Source organism: Ctenopharyngodon idella, chromosome 8 (assembly GCF_019924925.1).
Source record: "Ctenopharyngodon idella isolate HZGC_01 chromosome 8, HZGC01, whole genome shotgun sequence".
NCBI lineage: Eukaryota > Metazoa > Chordata > Actinopteri > Cypriniformes > Xenocyprididae > Ctenopharyngodon > Ctenopharyngodon idella.
In genome coordinates this window covers 10,294,166-10,320,259 of record NC_067227.1, presented here as the reverse complement: position 1 = coordinate 10,320,259, position 26,094 = coordinate 10,294,166, and the positions used below count along the sequence as shown (strand labels likewise).

The 26,094-nt window shown below is 40.5% G+C and overlaps 1 protein-coding gene across 3 annotated transcripts; it reads left to right on the top strand.

Moving 5' to 3' along the window:
- The first annotated feature begins 1,097 nt into the window (after nucleotides 1–1,097).
- Nucleotides 1,098–25,495, top strand: mmp23ba (matrix metallopeptidase 23ba). Of its 3 annotated transcripts, XM_051902483.1 has the most exons (9): nucleotides 1,098–1,764; nucleotides 14,970–15,109; nucleotides 15,621–15,760; nucleotides 16,477–16,644; nucleotides 17,263–17,427; nucleotides 17,559–17,669; nucleotides 23,025–23,151; nucleotides 24,019–24,065; nucleotides 25,049–25,186. In XM_051902483.1, coding segments are annotated over exons 1-8 (978 nt in total). In that variant the 5' UTR covers nucleotides 1,098–1,638; the 3' UTR covers nucleotides 24,020–24,065; nucleotides 25,049–25,186. The 3 variants fall into 3 exon arrangements, with proteins under 3 accessions (XP_051758443.1, XP_051758440.1, XP_051758442.1); XM_051902480.1 differs by lacking the exon at nucleotides 24,019–24,065 and having other exon boundaries at nucleotides 1,116–1,764; nucleotides 25,049–25,495; XM_051902482.1 differs by lacking the exon at nucleotides 24,019–24,065 and having other exon boundaries at nucleotides 1,616–1,764; nucleotides 14,974–15,109; nucleotides 25,049–25,495.
- Nucleotides 25,496–26,094: the final 599 nt, after the last annotated feature.

The window sequence follows — 26,094 nt, the reverse complement described above, 5'->3', positions numbered from 1 at the left end:
TGATCTGTTTATATGTTAAGGGGAATTTTTGGGAGTGGAGGGGAGGGGGGGTTCTAAAAAAGTAGCAGGTGCACATGTTAATTTTCATGTTTAACACCTGGAAAAGCGGCTAAAAAAGACAATAGAACAAAGAGCAGAACTGCTGCATCTCCGAGTAACACAAGTAAGAATCAGCGTATTTGAACAAATTCATTTATGATTCAGTTAGGCTACAAATACAGTCATTTGCCAAGTTAATTTTGAACAAATCGGTTGATTTACTTTAAAATGAAAATTACCCCCAGCTTTACCGCCAGATCGCCTTCTGTATTCAACTTACAAAGAAAGTGTAACGCCTCTCTGAGTTCAAAACACTTACGCTACGTCCTATGCCGGTTCCGCTTTTTCCGTAAGTTGAATACGGAAGGTAGTCTGGCGGAAGCTAGATATTTTACTTCATAACTTGTTAAATATGGATTTTTTGTTTACACAAACGCATCGCATCGCTTCAGAAAGCCTTTATTAGCCCCTGGAGCTGTGTGGAGTACGATTATAATGGATGGATGTGGATGGAGACACTTTCTTCAGGTCATACTCGTTGATCCCGCTCACTGCCATTATAAAGCTTGGATGCGTGGATAATTATTAATATATCTCCGATTGTGTTCATCAGAAAGAAGAAAGTTATATATACCTAGGATGGCTTGAGGGTGAGTAAAGCTTGGGCTAATTTTCATTTTAAAGTGAACTAATCCTTTAAGGATTCAACTCACTCATTAAGACAGTCATTGTCGCCACCTATTGGCGGCTGTAGTTTCATATTTGAAAAAGTAGCTTATTATTTCATTTTCCAATCATTTAATATTTCTACATTAAAATGTTATATTTAAAACATTAATCTCTTAACATAATTTATGCAAAATCCATCTATGGTTGATAGTGATTTTATTTTATTGGTAATAATAGCCATGCAGCGTCTTTTTATTCGGATTGAATTTATTGGTTAAATTTAAGAATCTGATATAAGAGGACACAGATATGACAATAATTTTTTATAATACTATTCATCTCTGGGTTCATTGCTCAGTGTTATTTCAGAACTTTGAGAGAACCTTGGCAGAACGTTCCCTGTGATTAAAAATATATTGTATTTAAAGGCTGACAGTCCGATTTAAACAACCAATGTAATTTCTAGAAGCCAAACCAAAAAAAGAAAAAAAAGAAAAAAGTTTTGGTTCAGATGCAGCCAGAACGGTCTGTTCGTGGTTGGTTGGATGTTCAAAAAGGAATATATTTAGGCTACTTGTATTTTAAACGCAAGAATGATGCTTTCAGGAGGCAAAATCAAAAGCAGATGTCTTTTGAAAGATGATTAATCCTCCAAAAATGACAATGAAACAGCAAGTGTGGTAAAAAACCGCATTGATTGCATTACAATGTGTGCAGCTGCAGCATGTGAAGCAGTCAGTGGTCTTCATCTGAGCTCCAGTCTGGCTGAACTCTGAGGGCTGGAGAGCTGGAAGAAAAGTTGCTCCGCAGACTGACTCTCAGCGCATCTGTCAAGCACCCAATGGCAAGCCAAATAACCCATGGGAAATAAATGGTGAGGTTTGATACGTCTTTGTTAAGGGCAAATATTTGGACGGCGACGTCGCAAAGATGGTGCGTGAAGTTTATGGCAGTCTGCGGAAAGCAGAATACTTCGAAGGGCTTCTTCTGCTTGCGGTGGCGGGGTTTGGGCTCTTGATGCATGAAGTCACGGCTTTGCCTGCCTGGAGATTTGAGGTATGTCATTAGTTTTTCATCAGGACGAATATTTTTCCTTGCATAACTCTAGACACGCGTCAAAGCGGCTCGAGGGCGTCACGCGTGATGTGAAATCCATTGATACGCTCGACTTATACAACTTGAAGTCGTAAGGGGTCGTTCACATACAGGACGCGTCCTTGCGTTCATAAAAACGCAACGGAATGGAACAGAACGCAACGCAGGGGGTCTGAGACGCGGTGAACTGCTTTTAACTTGACGCGTCGTCCTTAAAACGGAACGCTCATGACATGAGACGCGACGCAATGACGAACGACGTCTGTCTGGCGCATCCGCACATAAAAACAGAGCAGATGAACAGCTTCTGACTGATATCACTGACCGGACTTATTTAATTTGCATTTCCATTCTTATGTAGGCTATGTGTTTTGTGCTACATTTAATTTCTGTGTTTTTCTTTTTTGTTCACTTATACTTTTGGCCTTCATTTTGAATTTCTTTCTTCATTTTTTTTTTGAGGATATGCACCTTTTGGCATCTTTTAGGATCTATCTCTGAAGGATCTGTGCCAGTGTACTCTTAAAACACAAAGAACACTTTTAGCATATTTAAAATCTACTGTTGTTCTACTTTCAGAATATTAAAGGGGACCTATTATACCCCTTTCACAAGATGTAATCTTGTCTCTGGTGTCCCCAGAATGTGTCTGTGAAGTTTCAGCTCAAAATACCCCACAGATCATTTATTATAGCTTGTCAAATTTGCCCCTATTTGGGTGTGAGCAAAAACACGCCGTTTTTGTGTGTGTCCCTTTAAATGCAAATGAGCTGCTGCTCCCGGCCCCCTTTCCAGAAGAGGGCGGAGCTTTAACAGCTCGCGCTCCGGTCGCTCAACAACAACAAAGCTGGAGAATCTCACGCAGCCAAAATTATGATTGTCAGTAACGGTGTTCAGCCTTACATTGTTCAAACCGGAGTCGACACTGATGGAGAGACTCAGGAAGAAGTTACAAATTTTAGAATGAAACTGGACGTTTCTGAATGGTTAGTGGATAAATTTATGTAGTTGCTGTGGAGTTGATTCAGCTCATCCACTAGCATGTGCCGTCATGTTAATCTTTTGTGCAAATCCAGTGTTGAATTGACCCTCGTTTGTGAAGCAGTCCGGTGTAAAATGACGGCATGATAACAACACTCTACTACAACAACTCTTCCTCTTCTCTAAAGCAGCCCAACATGGCCTCACCCCCTTTGTTGTGTGTTCTCAGGGGCGGGGTTTATGTAAATTTTAGGGTTAGTGATGTCACCAACCCAGGAAGAAGCTCGTTGTAGTCCCTACCAGCCGTTTGTTGTCCTTAAAAGCAATTTCTGTAAAAGAAAATATCTCTGTTTCCATTGAACTTTGAGTGTCGTAACTTTGCAGATGTTGTTTATGCTCAAACAGCAACATTACACACTAACATATCCAATTTTGTGTCCAATAAAATACTCCCTAGTTTGAGTACATCCACCTGCAACCAAAGAGGTCTGTGAGGCCTGGAGAGAGCTTTCCATTAGCATTCCCATTCATCACAATGGCAGGTTTCTTGGAGGCACATGTAGCTCTGGAAATATGGGCACCCTGAAAACATTTTTGCTGAGCCGTAAATGCCACAAGAGTAATTAGACTGGAGATGCAGACAAGTAACGTCATGACAACAGTGATTGGATTATGGCACCACAAGAACGCACACAGTCCAAAAACTTTTCATGCTTTTAAGAGACATCTAAAAAGGATCAGGAACTGATAAAACATTGACTATAATATTATATTATTACATTTAAGTTGGCATGACATGAAAATTCACTCTATCTATTTTGTAAATGCATGTTATAGATCTTTTTATAAACAATTCATCCAAGCATATTTGATTTTTTTAAAAATGTTTCATGACCTTGTAATTCTTAATCAAAATGTCACTGGATCTTCCGGTGAAGCGTCAGTCTTCTCTCTTATGACATATGCAGGATTCTCCAATCATTTAGTGCTCTTAAGCCCCGCCCCTGAAAGCTAATGCTTATTTGCATACACGTTTGAGTGCCACACCCCTTCATCTCAACATCCAATCAACAACTGATGCACAGAAAATTCCCGTTCTAGATTTTTCTTTGCCAATAATCAGTTTCACTTGGAGTATGTTACAATATGGAAGTAAAGATTTGTCACTCTTTCCGTTTCAGTACTTTTTCAGTACTTTTTTTCCGGCTTTAAAGTGTAATTTTAGGCATTTATATGTTGTTTGGAAAAAATATTTAAAGACAGGACCTGTGCTCATCAGTAGATATAAATAGCTCAGACATGATGGAAGAACAATCCCAGATAGATGTCACAGTCTTGGCACTTCTTAAACTTTTGTGCAATATTGATTGTAGAAAGAAGGTATCCTACATCTGTAATCAGTCTTTCTTCCATCCTTGGGGACAAGGCTGAAATATTTGGATTGGCAAGAGTATTATGAATTTGCTTCTGTCAGGACGGTTTACTCACCTGTGTGTTACTGAACCCTCGACTGTCTCTTGGATTTTAACTCTTGCATTACTTGTTGTCCAAGGATTTTCATCCTGACTGGTTTATGGAACTTTCGACTGTGATTTGCTTTGGCGCGTTATTCACTAGGGCTGGGACAATACTATCGATGCATCGTGATTCGTGGATCGTTTCTGATATTTTCCAAATGCATCACAAATCGATTCTGAGCTTAGTTTTTAACAGCAGATGGCGCTCTAGGTTATTTTTTAACCACACACTCAAATGCACATGAAGAAGAGCGCTCGTGCGTTCGGCTGAGTCTGAGAATGTACTTGCAACTCAGAATGCTTTTATGACGTGAGATTAGTGTAAACGGCCCACTGCAAACACCCTTGTAATTCGCTTTAACCTTTTCGAACTTTATGAATGATTATTTTATAGACGGTTCAAGTGGTGTGTGTAAGGAATTGGAAGAGAGCAGAGTACGTCTGTTTCTAAAGCAGTGCCATCTGCTGTTAAAAACTAAGCTCAGAATCGATTCGAGAGAGAATCACAACACATACGGAAAATATCAGAATCGATCCAGAATCATTTCTCGATTCGCGATGCATCGATGTATTTTCCCAGCCCTATTTTTCACATATCAGACCTTTTTATTTTACAGAAATCTTTTCTGGATCTAGAGGCGTTACACAATTTACTGTCTCATAACCTGGTGTTAAACCTACTGATCAAGAGTTAAAGCCCTGAAATACTCACAGTGAAGTTCTTTTTCTTTCTTTTTTTGCTCAAGAAGTTGGAAACGCGTTTGCAGCGATATACTTTTAGCAAACATCCTGACTCCGTGAGATGAATATGTGCTGCACTTTTTCCTATCAATAACAAAATCAACAACAAAAATGCCAGCAGTGAGAAAACATTTCAGTTCAGAAAGCATCTGAGATGATTTACACCTCTAAGAAAGGCGGAGCCTCAGAGCCACACCCACCTATTACATCATTACCACAGAACCAATGGTAGTTCAAAGGTGTTTACCAGCTGGTAAAAAAACCGAGTCCAAAAAACATGAAAACATGCTTGAAATATAAAATGAATGCCTATGTAATGCATAATAAAACAAACTGGAAACAGAAGCAAAAAACATACCTAATATAATATAAGCTAAGCTAGCAGGCTAATCGGGTAGATGTATGCTATGCTAGTACATAAGCTAACTAAAAAACAGTAAGAACGAGAAATGCTTGATTTCGCAACCTATAACTTTAGTTATATACTAGTATGTGAACCATGTACTTTAAAAGACATTAATGGTCATTATAATGCATTTTAAATTATATAAATCATAATGTGATTTTGCAGGAATCATAATCAGGCGCTAAAATACTATCCATTAAAAGTCCATTGAACCAATGGGATCACTCTGGGTCCTAAAGGAGACCTGATTCCTGGGGGGACTCGATTTCTCACCACACCGGAACAAACTTTTCCAAACCAACTTATGTTTAGACCTGATTTTGTTTGAAATGGCATCACACCAGTTCATTCTTCGATTTATCCTGAAGTATATCGATCTGTCAGAGGCAATGGAAGAATAGGTTAGAGTAGTCGGTTCTCTTCCAGGTTGTATGAACGAATTGAACATCAGTTTTGGAAAGTGATTGATCATTCATCTGGGAAGATACTACTTTGTCTTTGTCATGGAAGGAGCATGAGCAGCGAGAATGCTCTGAATTATCACATTTTGGCTTCAGAAGGAGGCTTTAACGAGGCAGAGCTATTACCATGTACAGAGAGGGATGAAATAATGCTTTTAGGTTGAGCCTGTCTGCAGGAATGTCACTCTCTTGTGTATTACATTACGTTTTTGTTGTCCTGTCAGGTTTCCCATTAAAAGCCCCTTGAAGCATGATTCTAGTGAGCTGTTGTATCCTGGAAAGAGCTGGAGATTTTTAAATGTAGGTCACAGTGTCTTGTCATGTATTGCTGTGCGGTGTGGTGCTACAAAAGAAAAAAATGTTATCATTCTTCGAGAGTACCAGAAATATGAAGAGGAAAGCAGCCAAACTATTCCCCAAGACACTTGGATCAACCTACTACCTACAGGACTTTCCATCCAAAAGGAAGATTTATCCTTTTTCTCTTCCTGTGTCTAACGACATGCCATCGCATGGATATGATTATCAAAACTGTAGTTGTATATATCCTGGTTGACTCTGAGAATGAAGAAAAACCAACCATTCTAAGAAAATACAATGATCAGAGAGTGTTTCCCTAGTGTTAATTTTGTTAACCTTGTCCTGTTTTGTTTTGTCACGTTTTGTCTGGCCATTTTAGTCTAGTTTCAGTCAGAATATCTCAAATGAAGGTAGCTTACTTGTTTGATGATTGCCAGATTGCAGAAATTAAAAACCTGTCCACATGGATTTAGCATTTAGCTGTATACGTAAAAATTTTGTTTTGTATCAGTGTTTCGTCCAAATGGATCCAGCATTTCAGAAGCCTGAAACCTCTATTTTTTGAAACTGGGTCCCAGAGTGGATAAATCTGAAAACGACACCCTTGCTTTTTCATGTGTACAGCCAGTCCGTGAAATTTTGTGAAACGATAATGTCATCACCCCACGTCTCGACCCTAATCAGACACCACTACGTCACGTAACAACAACAATAATAGCGGACTACATGCTTGTGTTTGTGCCGCAGAAGCTACTGAGCATATTAGCTTTACTAAAATAAAGCTTTATTACTAAGCTTTACTAAAGTTTGTATACAGCGTGCAAGGTTTATGCGCATGCTCCAAGTCTTATTCTCCGTTTAAAGTGTATCTCTGTGGCAGAATTACAGCACCACATACTGGTCTGGCATGTATACTACATCGTTTTGAGTCAGTATCAGTGGTTTCGTGTGTACGCAGATATTTCTTGAGACAACGCCATGCTTACGGAATTTTTTTTAGAACGAGGAAAAAAAGAGATCAGATAGGGAAAGCTCTGGCTTCATGTGGATGTGGCCTAAGTAAACCACCAGGCACAGAAAATGCTGATTGGGGGATTTTAGCTAGTGACATCTGGCAACTGCAAGCGGAACCTGAGACTGCACAGTAGTGAACCCGGAGCCTGAGTCTGCGCAGTAGTGAACCCGGAGCCCGAGTCTGCGCAGTAGAGAACCCGGAGCCCGAGTCTGCGCAGTAGTGAACCTGGAGCCAGAGTCTGCGCAGTAGTGAACCCGGAGCCAGAGTCTGCGCAGTAGTGAACCTGGAGCCAGAGTCGGCGCAGTAGTGAACCTGGAGCCAGAGTCTGCGCAGTAGTGAACCTGGAGCCCGAGTCTGCGCAGTAGTGAACCTGGAGCCCGAGTCGGCGCAGTAGTGAACCTGGAGCCCGAGTCTGCGCAGTAGTGAACCTGGAGCCCGAGTCTGCGCAGTAGTGAACCTGGAGCCCGAGTCTGCGCAGTAGTGAACCTGGAGCCAGAGTCTGTGCAGTAGTGAACCCGGAGCCAGAGTCTGCGCAGTAGTGAACCCAGGAGCCCGAGTCTGTGCAGTAGTGAACCCGGAGCCAGAGTCTGCGCAGTAGTGAACCTGGAGCCCGAGTCTGCGCAGTAGTGAACCTGGAGCCAGAGTCTGTGCAGTAGTGAACCCGGAGCCAGAGTCTGCGCAGTAGTGAACCCGGAGCCCGAGTCTGCGCAGTAGTGAACCTGGAGCCAGAGTCTGTGCAGTAGTGAACCTGGAGCCAGAGTCTGCGCAGTAGTGAACCTGGAGCCCGAGACTGCGCAGTAGTGAACCTGGAGCCCGAGTCTGCGCAGTAGTGAACCTGGAGCCCGAGTCTGCGCAGTAGTGAACCTGGAGCCCGAGTCTGCGCAGTAGTGAACCTGGAGCCAGAGTCTGCGCAGTAGTGAACCTGGAGCCAGAGTCTGCGCAGTAGTGAACCTGGAGCCCGAGACTGCGCAGTAGTGAACCTGGAGCCCGAGTCTGCGCAGTAGTGAACCTGGAGCCAGAGTCTGCGCAGTAGTGAACCTGGAGCCAGAGTCTGTGCAGTAGTGAACCCGGAGCCAGAGTCTGCGCAGTAGTGAACCTGGAGCCCGAGACTGCGCAGTAGTGAACCTGGAGCCCGAGTCTGCGCAGTAGTGAACCTGGAGCCCGAGTCTGCGCAGTAGTGAACCTGGAGCCCGAGTCTGCGCAGTAGTGAACCTGGAGCCAGAGTCTGCGCAGTAGTGAACCTGGAGCCAGAGTCTGCGCAGTAGTGAACCTGGAGCCCGAGACTGCGCAGTAGTGAACCTGGAGCCCGAGTCTGCGCAGTAGTGAACCTGGAGCCAGAGTCTGCGCAGTAGTGAACCTGGAGCCAGAGTCTGTGCAGTAGTGAACCCGGAGCCAGAGTCTGCGCAGTAGTGAACCTGGAGCCCGAGACTGCGCAGTAGTGAGCGTGAAGTGGAGCAACGGTATCAAGGCTCTGCCCACACTCCTACAGAATCGGTTGGTGTTGGTGTGAAATAAACAGTTATGGAAATATAGAAATTAAAGTTGAAGCTCCAATCTCCTCCTGAAAATCCTGAAAAAAGTCAGTTGGTACCTCAGTGACTACTTCGCTCAGAGAAGCTTTCAATCATGACGTCACACACCCCGTTTTTATAGCCTCAAATAACTAACTAAAACCAAACTTAATTAAAAAAACGAACACTTTAATTTACATCAGGGTGATAAAAACTACATAAAATGACAGAAACCATCTTTGGAAAAAATTAATTTGAAGTGTAATTTGATTGCTTAGTTTGTCTCGCGTCCCATTCGATTACATGGAGAGGGTGGGGTTTATGAGCTATACTGCATCCAGCCACCTGGGGGTGATTGAAATGTTTTGGCTTCACTTTTTAGGACTTGTGTGGCACACTTGGGTTGGGACCAGCACTATTCCAGCTATAACCATCCTGGACCAACATGGAATTCATGCTTGGTTATTCTGGATTTTTCAGCGGGGACGTTTATCCTCATCTTGTATACTTGCTACTTACTGCTTCAAACTAACTGCTTACTGTTTTTGCTGTTTTTGAATATGATTCAAAGATTTGATTTTAGTTCTTCCTCGGAAGAGCTCTGATTACACTGGTTTAATGTTTGTACATCTGCAGACCAGCCAGGTCAATGCTACCAAGCTCAGTAATCATTTCTTGAATTGCTGACGATCATTACACAGAATGGTGGTCAGTAGTCAAACACTGCTGTGGATTTCATTTCATTGACTTGCCAAAATAACAAGGTCCTTTGCTCTCTTTGCCATCACAGACTGTTTGTCTATAGCATTATTCTCCATGAATGATTACCAAGTTTCCAAGATTCCATTTGTAAGCTGCTAAATGTCAATCTTGGCCTCACTTCAAGGTGTTATCGCCCGTCAAACAGAGAAGCTTGAAAGGATAAATGAGGAAATTGTTGCAATCATACAAGTTCCAGCTGGACTGAAGGTTTTACAATGGATGAAATACCAGCAGAACTCTATGACAAATTCACCTTATCTCTGTTCCACTGGGTTCTTAGGCACTAAACCTCCTCCTCCTTTTGTCTCAGAAACCCATTGAAACCTTGGAGGCTCCATATGCCAGTTACAGATAGCTGCACGAAATTCCAGTTGACTTGAACATTGGCAAGCACCACCAAAACTCAGTCCTGAGCAAATAATGTGGCTCCACATCATGTCCCACTATAAAGCTAAGATGTATATTTAGGGATGGACAATTGATAGCATTTCCACCAATTTTCAGGTATTGTTTTTGAACCCTCTGTCTAAATCCTCCTTGATGTCCATAATCTGCTCTCTTAGAGGAAGATATACAGTTTGCGAAGACACTGCAGAAATATCAATGTATTCTGGATAACTCACTTGTATACCAAAATATATTCCAAGAACTTTTTGCTAGAGTTTTTTTAAAAAGTTGCCAGCCAGTGGCAGCATTTTTGATCATTTTTACAAAATTTTCATGGCCATCAGAAGATTTCGTTGTATGAATATCTGAACATGCAATATATCAAATGAAAGAACAGAGCTTCTGCTCTTTATTCTAGCTTCATGCATTCTTTTTTTATCAACACTTAAATGTAGGTAAGTTTCATATCACAATTGATCACAATGATGATCAAAACACAGATGGAGTAGCTTCACAGTCCTATAGCTTGTCCTGGGTAACGTTACACAGTTTTCATTTACCGTATTGTTCCGAATATAAGACGACCCTGATTATAAGTCGACCCCCCTTTTTCAATATGTGCATTTTGGAAAAAGGCTTTTTGAAGACCAAATCTTTTATATTATAAAGAGAATTTTTATAAAGTAAATGCTTTTATTTATAATTTAAATTTTTTTAATACAATTTTCATATTGCTTATTTTTCATATTTTAATTTTTGTATTGAAAGTATGGTAAATGGTGGTAAAATGTACCAACGATCACATTTAAAAAATAAACACTTTTTGGCATACTATAAAAATAACCTGTAGCCCATCTGAATTATATAACAATTAGGCTATCCATCTCATAGTGAAAACCATGTAGCCTACCAAAATTTAATTAACAGTACAAATGAACTTATTGTAGTTGAAATCTGGGTACCATCTTTCGTTTTAAAATCATGTACGGGGGAAGTTTGGTCCCATCAGCGAGGCAGGCAGACATGACAGACGGTAAGCTTTTCTTTGACTGTTAGCGTTTTTAAGACTGTCTTTTTGCACTCGCGATCTTCTAACATTACACTCTGACACACCGTATTTCTTGGCACAATCGTTTTAGGCGTATTTGACGCCACCTATTGTTGCGGGTGTATTATTGATATGTAAAGGTCTAGACCCTGAATATAAGACAAACACGTTTTTTCAGATGTATTTCTAAAAAAAAAAACATTGTCTATATTCGGAACAATACGGTATATGCTGTTTAATGTTGATGATTGCGTTATGCATCTGCTTACATATGCTATCGCTTGTTTCTGTTCTTCGCATGTGTTTTGATCAGGAGATTCTGTACTCTTTCAGAAAATGCATAACAGCGCCCCCTACCGTATAACAGTGAAAACATGGAAAGCCGGAAAGTTCCGTCAATGGCAGGGAAAGAGTTAAAGGGTTAGTTCACCCAAAAATGAAATTTCTGTCATTAATTACTCACCCTCATGTCGTTCCACACCCGTAAGACCTTCATTCATCCTCAGAACACAAATTAAGATATTGAACCACTGCAGTCACATGACTGTTTTAACGATGTCTTTAGTACCTTTCTGGACCTTGAAAGTGTTGATTATATTGTTGTCTATGGACGAGTCATATACCTCTCAGATTTCATCAAAAATATCTTAATTTGTGTTCTGAAGATGAACGAAGGTCTTACGGGTGTGGAACGACATGAGGGTGAGTAATTAATGACAGAAATTTCATTTTTGCGTGAATTAACCCTTTAAACTGTGAAAATGTTATTTCTGAATGTTTTCTGAATGTTCAAAATGTCCAGTTGTAAAATGTGTTTAAAAGGTTTTTGTTCTTGGTTTAGCGAACATTAAGGGAACATTACATTTTATAATTTTGCAAACATTATTGGACGTTACTTTTGAATGTTCTCTGAACGTTCAGAAACAAGTGGTAACATTTAAAACATGTTAAGGCCCGTTCACACCAAGAATGAGAACTATAAAGATAACAATAAAGATATAGTCCTAAAAATCATTCTAAATATAAAAGAATATCAGAGTTCACACCACAGCAATAACGATAACGATATAGAGAAACAATATCGTTGGGATCACTTTCAGAACGATTTTTTTCCAGCTGTGTAACGATAAAACACTGACAGCCAATCAGAATCCATTCTAATTTAAGGGCTTGCGCATTTAAAATGGCAGACGACACTGTGGAGAAGTTAATCGCCGAGGTCCAGTAAAAAACCACCACTGTTTGACAAGTCAAACCCCCTTTTCAAGGATACTTTAAAGAAAATGGATAGATGGAAAACAATCAGTCAAACCCTCGGAATAAATGGTGAGAAGTATTAACAATGAGATCATTATGCCAGGCTAGCAAAAAGTGTAACATAAAATTACCTCAGGTATCCAGCACTAGTTTCGACAACATTGTCTTCCTTCCTTTGAAGTTGCAGTGAAAAAGACTAGGTGTTGTTTTTATTCCACTATATTGACTTCACTGTTAGATTAGATCGATTACACTAGCTATTCACTCGAAACATGCATGCTGTGGACATCTGCTGGTTAAAGCCGTGTAAATGCAACAAGAACTGCAAAAACATGTTGTACACACTTTGAAACCACAGAATAAACAGACCGTTATTGTTCGTTGGTGGCAAATATAGTTATCGTTATAGTTATCTTTATAGTTATCGTTCTTGGTGTGAACGGTCCTTTAGACAAACTAAAAAGTTTCAGGAAAAAAGTTCCATGAACGATGTACAAATAACATTTTTGTGCTTTGAGAACATTACTGAAGAGCAGATAACTCTGAACGAACGTTCTATTAATGTTACTGGAAGAACGTTTGATTATAACTTTGAGAGAACCTTGCCAGAACGTTAGCTGGGTATTAGCTTCACGTATCTTGAAATGTATTCATGTGCCATTAGGTCCAACGCTTTGTGTTTCTGTTCTGAATGAATCTTTAGACAGTCCTGTGACCATCTGCATTGGTTTATAGTTGCACTAACTCAAGAAACCTTCAAACAGACCCTACTCGGTCTCCAACTCCTTTACATCACGAGATCAAGGGTAGCTGAACACATTTCGTATTATTAAACTGGACGGCAAGCTGATCGCCCCAAAACATTGCCATTTGGGAGTTACACTCTGTCAACTTATCTTGGATCTAAAATACCTTTTTCCATTTGAAATTATTTTCCACTGGACAAAAATGGACGTCCTGATTGCCAAGAGTGTGGCTTAGAAAACCATGTCATGTGATATAAAGGCAGGCCACACAGTCCGAATCAGTTCAGGAATGTCCTCTCTGCCCTGTCGGACCAAAATAGTCTCCATCTCCACTAGTCTTGACTTCACTGCTCCTTATCAGCGTTTGCAAGTGGAGTCTGCTAGCCTTTTAACTTTTAAAACACTCAAAGACTCTGGCACGCTATCAACACTTGACTCTTTTCCAGAAGATTGAGATGAAAAAGTCAGCAAAGGACATTACAGCCCGTATAGAAAATCATGCAGTCATCCAGTTTGAAGATCGTATGCTCTCTGTGTGAAGCAAAACGGAGCCAAGCTTCATGCAAACACTGTGGATTTCTAACCCAGAGACTGGCGTGTTTGTGTATGTGTCTGTGAATGTCTGGTCAATGTGTCTGTTTCAGACACTAGTTTAGGGTCAGATTACCAGTGAAGTGAAAAAATTTGGACAGCTTTATGAAACCCAGAGAGCACGCTCAACATTAACTTCAGAGTTCAAATTCAGGCCAAATACCTTCTGGAATTACAATATAAAAATGAGGCTGTTTTTTATGGCTAGTAAGAGGCATGTTTTAATTTTTCTTCATTTTTCTCCATAGACGTACATCTTCCTGCCAATTCATTACAGTGCACATTCTTACGAAATCAAAACTTTTGTGGCCTTCAATATAGTTGACAATCTTTTAGCGCATATACACTTATAGTCTCGTTTCCTGGCAAAAATGATGGATCTTGCAAATTTGTGTCCATTACAATCCTCTCTACAGCTGAATTATAAATACTACCTGTCACCAACAAGCAGCAGATGCATTGTCTTTAGTTGAGTTGGTTTACTTGTACTTTATTTTCATCTTGCAAAGAAAGTGGCTATAATTCATTCACTGCTGACTTGAAATTGCTTGTCTTCACTGCTTTCAATCATGGTTTTAAAAAAAGCACCCTTTGATATGCCCCGCCCCTACTTCCTGTGAAGTACGTCAACACAGGAAACAATTTCATGAGCTTTTTGTTGTTGATGATTTGCTAGGATGATTACGTCAGCAAGTTGTCTACTCTGTTGATACCTTGAGAAAATAAACTCCCGGAATAAAATATGTACAACTGTAGCTCAAATCTGAATCCAAAACTACTATATATTCACAAAGAAAACACCTATTTTACATTGTTATAATATTTCACAATTTTACTGTATTTCTTATTAAAAACAGTAAATACAGCCTTGCTGAGATTTCTTTCAGAAACTTAATTATTCTACACTTTTGACCACCAGTGTAGATAAAATTGCTCAGTTAAAAAGGTAATTGTGTTGTGTTTACGTGACTAAACCAAATGTTCTATCTTGTACAACCCTAATAAAACCTCAATAGCAGATTTTGAATCAATGTCTGTGTTATAAGGGTGATCAGTTTGGGGTTTTAAACTAAGAATTTTTAATATTTACCACTTGTGAAACTAATGTACTACTGTAATTTAGTGTAATTTATAGAGCAGTATCTCACCAATGCTTTGCCTGCACTGTCCTGTAAAGAGCAAGAAGTAATTGGCTTACATCAGACAAAAAGAGAAGCCCGACAAGTCTGACTTAACAACTGAAGCGAACTTTACTCTGACTGCACTGACTAATCAGTACAAGATGTGTTCCTGGCTTAACGAAGCATTTATTCGAGCAAATCGCACTTTAAAGCACCTCACAAGTGGAGTTATCACTCTTTCAGGAGCAAACGTGGCACAGACCTTCATGGAAAATCCTGCTCACAGATCAATCTAATCTAATCTGAGATTTTTTTGTCCAAGGAAGAAGCTCTCATGTCTGGTGTTTTAATCATTGGGATTCATAAAGACGCCCGCTCCCATGTGCTTCACCTTTCCAGAAATAAACGCTACACGCTCACTCCAGAGAAACTTAAGTGGGACAAATTCAAGCTGACCTACAAGTAAGAATCTTCTGTTTTTGTGCGTTTGTACGATATCACAGCTCTCTTTAAGCCTTGCATTGCATTTTCTTCTTGATATTTCATTACCTATTTACATTTTTTCAATGCTTGCCCAAGTCTCTAAAGCTTTAGGATTACCCATTTATTCCCTGAGAATAAAAATACCCCCAAAAGATTCAGCCATCATTTACTCGGGCTGTTGCAAGACTTTCTTTCTACATGGATCACAAAAGATTTAGATAACACTTTATTTTGATGGTCCACATTAGACATTCTACTACAGACTATAAGTAACTTTCCAACTACACGTCAACTTATTCTACTAACCCTAACCAACAGTCTACTAATACTCTAATGACAGTTAGTCGACATGTAGTTGCAAAGTTACTTATAGTTAGTAGAGTGTCTAAAGTGGACTATTAAAAGAAAGTGTGACCAATAAATGTATATTTTTGTTAACCTGACCACATTTTTAATGGGTGTTTTGTGTGTTTCTGTTATGTTTGTGCAGACTGCTGTCATTTCCTAGGAATCTTTTGAATGCCAGTGACACGAGGAGAGGGATGTCCAAGGCCTTCTCCATGTGGAGCGATGTCTCGCCCTTCAGTTTTCGTGAGGTCCCTTCCGATCAAGAGGCTGACATCAAAATCGGTACATCAGATAAATGTATACATTTGTTTGTTGCAGTACAAAGAAATTTAAAGTGACACGTTTGGCAATAAAAGATAATAAGTGGGTTTCCAAAGTTACTATCCACTCAGCATTTGCACTGGCCACAGTTTTGACATTGATACCATGGGGAAAAACTGCCATATAGATATTTTTAATATTTTCTCATAATTTGGCAGCAGATTTATTAGGCTGCTGTCACTTTAAGACCTGACGCATGGATCCATTATACTGTTACACATGCGTTTTCTTTCTCAACTGTTTATATTCACTTAAAACATAACTGACTGTGTTTACGTGAATACTCGCCAAGACAGGCATTTTGACATTATTTTGTGTGTATTTGACTGTTTAAGCGCAATAAGCAGCAAAAAAGAACTCAGTTTAGTACTGAGAGGAGGCTTTATGAGTGCGCACATTGGGTATGAGAACAAAATCTGCAGGAATGAGTAAAATTATGTGCAATCCCATGCCAAAACTCAAGCCCTTTAACACCAACAATATTCATCCGGAGCAAATGAAACGAGTGAGTGAGGGAAGGCGGGTGAATTCATGCTATCAATTCAGCATTGAGTTCACTGAGGCTAATTCTGAGTTGCATTATTCATTCCGACAAAAAAAAATTGGAAGTATCTACTTTGCTGTAATGCGTATAGGAGGGGATCTTTGAATCATATTGGTTGGTTGACTTTTGGCAGGTTTCTACTCCGTAAACCACACCGACTGTCTGCAGTCCTACCTACACCACTGTTTCGATGGCATCACCGGTGAACTGGCCCACGCCTTCTTCCCTCAAACCGGAGAGATCCACTTTGATGATGATGAGTATTGGATTCTGGGAAACATGCGCTTCAGCTGGAATAAAGGCAGGTGTTGTTTTTCCCCCACTAAGTGAGAATTGAGAAAATTCATCATGCTGCAGAAATTGTCACTTCCTGGGTGTCACAATGTTCATTACACCAAAAGAAATAGAGACGTCATTAAATTGACTGGACAGAATATATCAAAACCCCTACTGAACCTGCAAGTGCCTTGTTTACAGCCTAAAATAAGAAGTTAAGAAGCAAAATTTTCCAGTTGAATTCTCCAGTTATTAATTTCCTTAACCACTGAAACAGGGTTGAGTTGCAGCATTTTGTCAGTCATAAAGCCACAACTGTATATTTAACACCAAGTATGTTCTGGTTGGCTGTGATTGTGTGGCGTTTTTGCCTTTAGTGTAGACAAATTACTTATTATTGGAAATGTGTTAAGTCGTGCCTGGCAAGAACACATTGTATTATCCCTTTTATATGATTTTCTACTGGAAAAATAAGTTGAATTCTGAAATTCTGGAAGGCAATTCATGCAATTTCTGGAAGGCAATTAACAAAGTGTTTCAGCTCGCAAACTTTTCCATATGCATGACAGGCGTTTGTTCATGTTCACTGGTAGAAAAGAGCAGATTTGAACGTGTTTCTGTGTGTGATTGTTGTTGTATTTAGGAGTGTGGCTGACAGATCTAGTTCACGTGGCGGCTCATGAGATCGGTCATGTACTGGGATTGATGCATTCCCAGAATCCCAAGGCTTTAATGCACCTCAATGCCACACTGACGGGCCGCAAACTAATTACTCAAGATGAGGTCTGGGGCTTACATCGACTCTATGGTATTTTACTCATGAGCATAAATAAGCATTCAAAATGAATGTACAATCTGGACTTCTTGTGTCTTCCCTTTACATTTCTACAATTACCTGACACCTTCTTATTTGTTGTTTTCCTCTCCATACCACTGCAGGATGTTTGGATCGATTATTTATCTGTCCTGCTTGGGCTAGGAAGGGTTATTGTGACAGCAAGAGGAGGCTCATGCAGAAACACTGTCCTTCCAGCTGTGACTTCTGTTACGGTAAGAGGCCTGTTATTTAGACCAGGGATTGCCTAAAAAACTAATTGTGTATAGAAAAATCATGAGAAAAATCAGTGGCTCGGAGCTCGTATCAAACTGCCAAAGTCACGTGATTTCAGTAAATGAGGCTTCGTTACATCATAACTTTCAAACATTTCGAAATTTCAATGGTTCACCACTAGGGGGCGATGAATCATGTGGAGTCACTGAGAACCATTGAACAAGTGTTCAATGGGGTTTTACCTGATCTCTGATCAGTTTTATATATTTGTAGACATTTTAATGAGACTTTAGAATAATTAAAAGGAAGAATAGTAGTTAATAATCTCTTATTGGCCTGTTTAGCTGAGCCATCCATGGAACATGTGATGTGTGTCAAGCCCTGAAAATTGATAAAAAAAAACATATATTATTCAGACTCTTGATATTTAATCTTATTAGATGATTAGTTAATTGCACTGGATAGATTTTACTTTCAATCAAACATTTGCAATGGGTTTGTAAAAGGTGTTTTTATGCATGTTTTTGTTGTATTTACACTGTTCTGACCAGCAGGGGTCTCCAGCGTTTGGCGTTTCGAAAGCTTTGAAACAGTGAATCATTTTGTGAAGCAATTGGTTCAATTGTTTCGAAGCTTTGAAAAGCTTAATTTCTCCCATCACTAAGCATAACGGGTGCGTGAAGTATAATCCAATCGAGAGAAAGGAGTAAGGTAGAATGACAATGGAACACGAGATTTAATAAACAAAGAGCAAGAACACTACACTTGTACCACAATTTTAATGACGAACACAGAACTGAGGAAACTGAGGGCTTAAATACACTGAGATAAATGAGGAAACTAAATGAGCAACAGGTGAACTTAATTAGTGAATAACTGGCACACACGAGGAAACTGTCAACATACAAATGCAGGGAACAGAACAGAACCAAACCAAAACACAATGAAACTAAGCAGAACAAAAAATAATCCTAACAAATAGACAGGTGTCAGAAAATGTTTTCAAATAATGGTGCTGAAGTCTCTGCAAACTATTCTACCAAAATCACAGAAAATGCACTGAATGTGGGTCTAAACTTGTATTCTAGGCTTAGATGAAGAGTGAAATGTCTGATGTTTTTAACAAACAAGTTAGCAAAGAAACAGTGGTGCTGGAAAAGGTTTGCTTGACAGATGCTATAGATGGGAATCAAACCCTGGACTTCCAGACTGGGTGGTGCTTAATGATTCAAGGGTACTCAACCATCTCAGAAACTGGCTGACACACAAGATATATTCAAGAGTGAACAAAGCCGGATTGTCTAAACAGAACATAAATTGAGAAAACACAAGTGAAAACAATCATCATGATTTGCAAATAAACTAGAAAATCCTAAGAACATAGAGCAGTTCCTGATGTTTCTTGAGCTATGGATAGGGTAGTGGTGTTTGAAGTCGCTGATAAGACCTGGATCCAGGATATCCTGAGACAGCACCCAGAATCGCCCCGCCAGCTCATTGCTATCCCAATCCACCAGATACTGGGCTTTTTCACAGACCAGTCGGATGTCCAGCAGCCAGTGAACAGTGTATGCTGGTTGACTGCCGATGATGTGTGGCACAGTGAGGAGCTACAGTAGTGACTGGAGACAAAGAACAGCAGACATCAGGCTTTGAGGCCCTGTTTACACCTGGTATTAAGATGCGTTTTGGTCGATTGGATCACAAGTGGACAATGCTAAATACAGATGTAAACAAGGTGTTAAATGTTTTGAGCTTGTCCACTTTTGACCACTTCCAGAGGTAGTTGAAAACACATTCGACTGAATTGCTTTTGTAGTGGAAGTGCTTGTGTTTTGTGAACAGCCACAAAAGACCGCCTACTCAACGCCTACTGACCAAATGCGTAAACATTATGGGAAATGCGCTAGCCAGACGGGATTTAAACTTTGTCGGCTGGAGACCCAAGTTTGGTTTGAAGACGAAAAACGTACAAATGTTCTGTCACCATTCCTAATTTCTAACACACACTCACAGCGTTCAGCTGGTCTTGCGGCTGTCTGAGCAAAAACGAAAGCTGCTGCTCTCTGCGTTTATCCGTCGTGTCCGGTCACGTTCATATGTAAATTGTAAATTGTGCAAGAAGTGGTTGAAAGTGGACAAAAGAGACGGATTAAAACAACAGGTGTAAATGGGAATGTGTCTCCCTCGTCCACTTGTGATCCGATCGACCAAAATGCATCTTAATACCAGGTGTAAACAGGGTCTAAGTGTGAGATGTGAAAAGGGGGATGAATGTGCATTTATCTGTCCAGCAAGAGCCAGTAAGAAACAGGGTTAATCTCTCTTAAGATCTTGAAGGGACCAATGAAAGTTTCTGAAACTCAGTAGGAAGAGGGAGATCCCTTGCTGAGAACCAAACCTTCTGGCCTGGACAGAGTAGAGGTCCAGGTCTGCAGTGCTGATTAGCCTGTTCCTGTTGCTGTTTAATAGGGCTGTCTAAGCCCTCCTCCAGGAATCCAAGCTGGCACAATGGGACATACCTACAGAGGAATGAAATAAGGTGTTGTGAGGGAACTCTTCCCAAATCAGACATGAGCTCTAAGAAGTCTGGTTGTTACAGACCAAGCATCTTAGGGTTATCTCCATCTCCTGGTTATCCCTGTTTGTTTGACCATTAGATTGAGGGTGAAAAACTAAGAACAGGCTGAAGGATTCTCCAATGAGACAGCTGAAAGCCTTCCAAAACAGGAAAGTGAACTGTGACCCCCTGTCATAGGCCATGCCCTGGGGGATGCTGTGAATCCCGAAAACATGCTGCATCAGAAGTTCTGGCAGTGGGGAGCTTAGTGGGGTGTCCCTCCAGCCAGTGTCTCTATTCTTCAATTGCCAACTTCACTGCCAAGAGCTCCTGATTTCTGATATCATAGTTCCTTTCAGCAAGAGTGTGTTCTGAGGCATCTACACCCACTATGAAGGGCAACTCAGGACATGGAGGGTCAGTATGGGTGTGGAACTCAATTTCCAACTACACGTTGGGGGGGGGGGCAATGCTATTTCATGCATTCTGACTTATTTACACTGTTGAAGAGTTGGATTCTCATGCTAAACATGGCCAAAGTTTCAAAACACGAGTTGGACGTATGACAGAGTATTTCTGTGCCAAATATACTACTTCTGGTTTCGGTATGGTATTCAGAGAGTTTTTTCTAGTATGGCCCTATATCACGTAACAAAGGGCGGAGTTCCTTGTATAGGCACTTCTCCCCGATAAGCGTGTACACACACATCACTCAGAACAAGAGCAAGAGCACGCCCATCAACGCATTTCGTTCGGGATACGGAAGCTGAGAGATTTTTCAACAATGGCTGTGTCTCAATTCAGGGGCTGCACCCTTTGAAGGCTGCATACATCATCGAGGCAGACTCATTTAAGAAAAATAACCGTTAGATTGCAACGTAAGAAAGAAATGACAGTATTTTACATATTTCGGAGATATGAAGGATGCATTGTTACTCTATATGTACTCAAGATTAACATGAGATTGGCAGAAACTGTGTGTGATACCCCCCCTTTAAAGCCTCGTCCAGACTGTCAGTCCAAATCCAATTTTTGTGCACATCCGATTTAAATCCGATCAGATTTAGCAAGTCTGAATGGCCAAAAACCACATGAAACGCGATTTTTACAAATCTGTTTCGAGCTACATTCATATGTGGTTTGGAATCCTATTCAAATTTCTGGAAATCCATTTCAGTCTGACCGCTCTGATAGGATTGCTCATGGTTTATGTGACTTTCTCACGCAACGTAAAACATAAATGTCAGACGTTGTTATAGGAAACATGCTGAAAGTCGCTGCAGAAACAAGGCTGTGTTGTTGCAAAGTGCCGGACGAGCAGAAATTAGCAATAGGCTATAACTGAGACATGTTTTGAGACCGGGGGAGACGACAGCACGGAATAAAGCCAGCCTCCTATGTTTCTGCCGTTGCCTCATCATAACGCAGTAGTCCAGTGCCGGCGGCTACACATTGTCATGATGTAAATAAGACAACATCTGTATTGCAAACCCCTCCATGTTGCGGTTGTTGTTGTTGTTTTTGGCGTATACCTACGAACGCAACGTCATGGCCATAGAAACCAATGCAGATATTCTGGAAAACGAAAAAGTGCCATGGACACACAAATCGGATCTGAACACTTGCGATACACATTGTGGACATTAAAATTTTTAGATTAGATTCCAATCGGATACACAAATAATCGGATTTGGACTGACAGTCTGAACGAGGCTTAATAGTAATGGATATCGATTCTTTATCTTGATCCAATTGGTCCTCTTGATCCCTCTGGTAATTGATGGTGGGTGGGAGACTGCCATCCTTCTTTCCAACAAAGAAGATACCATACCCAGCTGATTAAGGAATGAATGAACCCACAGTTAAGGGTCTGTACTTGTCCATTCCAGTTCTCTCAGTGAAAAAAATTGTGGTGGACAGGTTCCAATCAACTTAATGGCTCAGCCGTAGGATTTATGGCAGACCTTCTTGCAGACTTCAGTTCCAACCCTGCTCTAACACAACTGCTTGTTATTTTTAAGTAATCCCAAACACCTTGGTTAGCTGGTTCAGGTGTGTTTGATTAGGGTTGGAGTAAAACTGTGCAGGATGGTAGCTCTCCAGGCGTAGGGTTGGCTACCCCTGGTCTATAGGGTGGAAGTGTCACTGCACTACTTTGGAAGAGGCCAGCAACTCAGGTGGCAACTAGTAATGGTTTGAGATTAACAGGCAATAGCTTGAGAGGATGGCAGCGACAGACAAGAAGCATAACAGTTAGAGCTCCATCTAGTCCAAGATCTAGAGGACCAATCAATCTGGATTATTTCAACCAAGGATGAAGGGAAACTTAGGTTGACTGCACAGTCATACTCCACATACTTGAACAAGCATTTGCTATCACAAATGGTGACATAGAAATGTGATATTTGATTTGTGGACCTCATAATCCTTTAAACCTGCCAGAATATGCAAATTCAAATATGAAGTGGGCTTTGGTATATGAGATGCATGGAGATTTTTCACCACACATTTTCTGATTCCCCAACCTACTTGACGCTGTCAGCATTTTTTTATTCCAGCACCACTCCCAATCCAAAAATGTAGTTGATCTATGAATAGATGCTTGGAGTCAACAGTGGTGAAGGAGCGAGGCCACCTTTAACACTGGGAGTGTACAAGAGAATATAATAAACAGTTAGAAAGACTTTCAAAAGACAATGCTAGTCCATTCCACTGCTAGCTACCATTATTATTCATTGATGTTCTGGATAACTAATAAGATATGCACTTTGATTTTCTTTTAACTTTCAAACAGAATTCCCATTTCCCACTGCCCCGCCAACTGCAACCCCCCCACGGACAAAACACAAGTTTGTTGTGGAGGGAAAGAACCTCACCTTCCGCTGTGGTAAGAAGATAGCGGCCAAGAAAGGCAAAATCTAGTGAGTTCTTGTTTTTCCACACACAGATTGTTATATTAACTCTGACTGGTTTCCATATTCATGCTGTTTCTAAAATCAATTTATTACACTGCCTATAAAAGCATTTGCCCCTTGGTGGTTTTCGTGTTTTATTGTTCTACAACAGTGCTTCTCAAACCTTTCCTGGGGCCCCTCCACCATCATATTTTGGATGTCTTCCTCATATTCACACCCAATTCAAGTCTTGCAGACCCGACCAATGAGCTGATGAGTTGAATCAGGTGTGTTTGATGAGGTCGACATCCAAAATGTGCAATGGTGAGGGGTTCCCAGGACAGGTTTGAGAAGCACTGTTCTACAACATTGAAGCAGAGGATTTCACTTGGTGTTTTTGACACTGCGCAGAAAATATTCCTTCTAGGGATGTCCCAAGCCGATCTCAATGATTGGTATCAGGGCCAATTGGTCATTTTTTTAACTGATCATAACAGCTATCCTAAGCACGGTTCTTTATTTTACATCAGCTGCCGGGGTCGTGCATTAGGTGGCGGTATGCACCTTCAAGTGGATTTGCCAACTGCCGACTGCCATTAAAAGGAAAAGAAGACGCTCAAAATACAAAATACAAGTATTGGATCTGGACTCGGTATTGGCAGATACTCAATATTCAATTACTCGGGGACACAAAAAACCTGAACGGGACATCCCTAATTCCTTCATAATTTAGGATTTTGCAAAAGATTTGTTTGTAGTAATATTCACCCCCTTAAAGTCAATATTTGGTACTGTAGATGCAATTTTTAGCTTTGAGTCTGTGTGGACACTGTAGGTCTTCATCAGCTGTACCACTGACCACTGCAATTTTCCCCCGTTATTTTTCCTGCTGAGGCTCAAGCCAGTGCCATGGAGATCATGAGTTCTCAATTGGATTAAAGGTGCAGTATGTAATATTGACAGCTAGAGGTTGAAATGGGTACTGCAGTTCAAATTTAAAATATTGGAGAGGGTTGTTTCTCCCGCCCCCTCCTTCCTCAGACTTGACGCTCATGCGGGTTGCCGGTTTGAGATTAAGAACACGCAACAGGAACAAGAGCAACGGACAATAGAAGGCGATTGAGCCTTACACTTGCTAAGAGTTTTTCCATAGAAAACTATTATAAAGAAAACGTTCAACCATTTAATGCGTTGCATTCATATTCTGGGTTCATCTGCTCGCCTGTATATGTATCAATAATAAGCTGTATACTGAATTTGATCTTTTAATATCAAGTCAAGTCACCTTTATTTATATAGCATTTTTTACGATGCAGATTGTGTCAAAGCAGCTTTACAGTGATAACTGGTATATAATTTTGGCTGCACAGCAGCTCTTAAAGAAAATAGTGTCATTATCCATCTTAAGTAAATTCAGTATTGATTCATTCCGATGTAAGAATCAATAGCTATTAATTTAATATCACTGTTTTAGTACATTAAGGGGTTTTTCATGTTAAGCTTTTTAGAACGTCTTGCTGTTTTTAGTGATTGAAATACTGCAGCAGGTGCTGTATATGGATCACAAGTGGCCAAAACTTGCATTTTATTCACATTTTGGATTTTCTTCTTTTGAGATGGAAAATTGACAGGCCTCTGCTGTAGTTCTATGGATGTTTTGCCCTCCAGGCCTCCGTGGCAGTCACATGACTGAAAACTGTGAATTGATACCTGCTGATATAGACAGATACACGCAGAACCCACGTGCTAGTTGACAGTTGCCTTTAGTCCCTTTGGCGTGTTCAAGCTCAGTTTTTTGGCCGAGACAATCCTCTAAATATGCACGGTTTGGAATCTGGATGTTTTTGTGTGAAGTTTTGAAGCTAATGTAAGGTTTGTGTTTGTTACAAACGTCCTAACCTGAAGCGTTCTCTCACACTGACAGCTGGTATAAAGACGGCGAGCTTCTGGAGTTCTCTCATCCCGGCTACATCTCCCTGAAAGATGACCACATCACAATTGTGGCGAATGCCATCAATGAGGGCACATACACCTGCATAGTGAGGAAGAAGAACAAGGTGCTGACCACGTACTCTTGGAGGGTACGAGTGCGCTTCTGAGGACCGGAGATACTCTTAGAGCACAAATTATAGCCAAAACCAGATCCAGACCAGCGTCCTCTCATCCTTGTCACCTGACTGGAAGAGAAGGTTCTGACATCACTCGTCAGAAACAACGGGATCAGGGTTAAAGTTCACCACAGTACAGTGGAACGTCACTCACTCGGGCACATATTCATGTCAGTTCATATTGCCAAAAATTTCAATATCAGGGTTTTTACATGTTGTAAATACATTTCTTATTTTGCCAAATAAAACAATTTATTCTGTCATTTGAAGCCTTTAATCGATTCAGAATAAGTCATTTCAATTTTTGTTTGATGTTTTGCGGTCCGAACACCTGAGAGCGCTAAACATTCATCTGAAAAATGTTCATGCATTTCTGTTGTCTCTCTTCAGCACTGAAGGTAACATGAACAAAACCTGATGATTCACAATATCCAGAGAGATCTGAGATGTTCCAAAGTTATGTAATTATTATTTAAAAGATTTGCTGTATGTCGCAGTGTATCTGAACAACACGACTGCTCTCCCACTATATTCCGCTAGCATTTTCCTTTCATAGACAAAATAATCAACTGTACAAAATATTGGTAGAAATCCAGTCTTGTTCCAGTTTCTGGTTTCAATTCAGTTCTATTCCAAAGGGGGACTCTGATTTTAACTTATTCTGATTTTAATTCTCAACTTGTGTAAGATGCCACCCATCAGCACACTGGCTCACATTATATACGGCTGAGCATTTATTTGGAATCTTGAAGACATGGCAGCGATTTAAAGAGTGGAAAAGCTAGTGGAAAACAAACGGTCATGAGGGTAGACGGCTCACTCCTGAAATCCCCTTTTACAGCTGGAAACAAACGATTAGAGA

Bases quoted from the DNA above. Each gene is read 5' to 3' on its own strand.
- mmp23ba (XM_051902480.1), top strand. From the start codon at position 1,639: ATGGTGCGTGAAGTTTATGGCAGTCTGCGGAAAGCAGAATACTTCGAA. The intron at 15,110-15,620 runs GTAAGAATCTTC...ATGTTTGTGCAG, and splicing joins AAATTCAAGCTGACCTACAA to ACTGCTGTCATTTCCTAGGA. The intron at 16,645-17,262 runs GCAGGTGTTGTT...TGTTGTATTTAG, and splicing joins GCGCTTCAGCTGGAATAAAG to GAGTGTGGCTGACAGATCTA.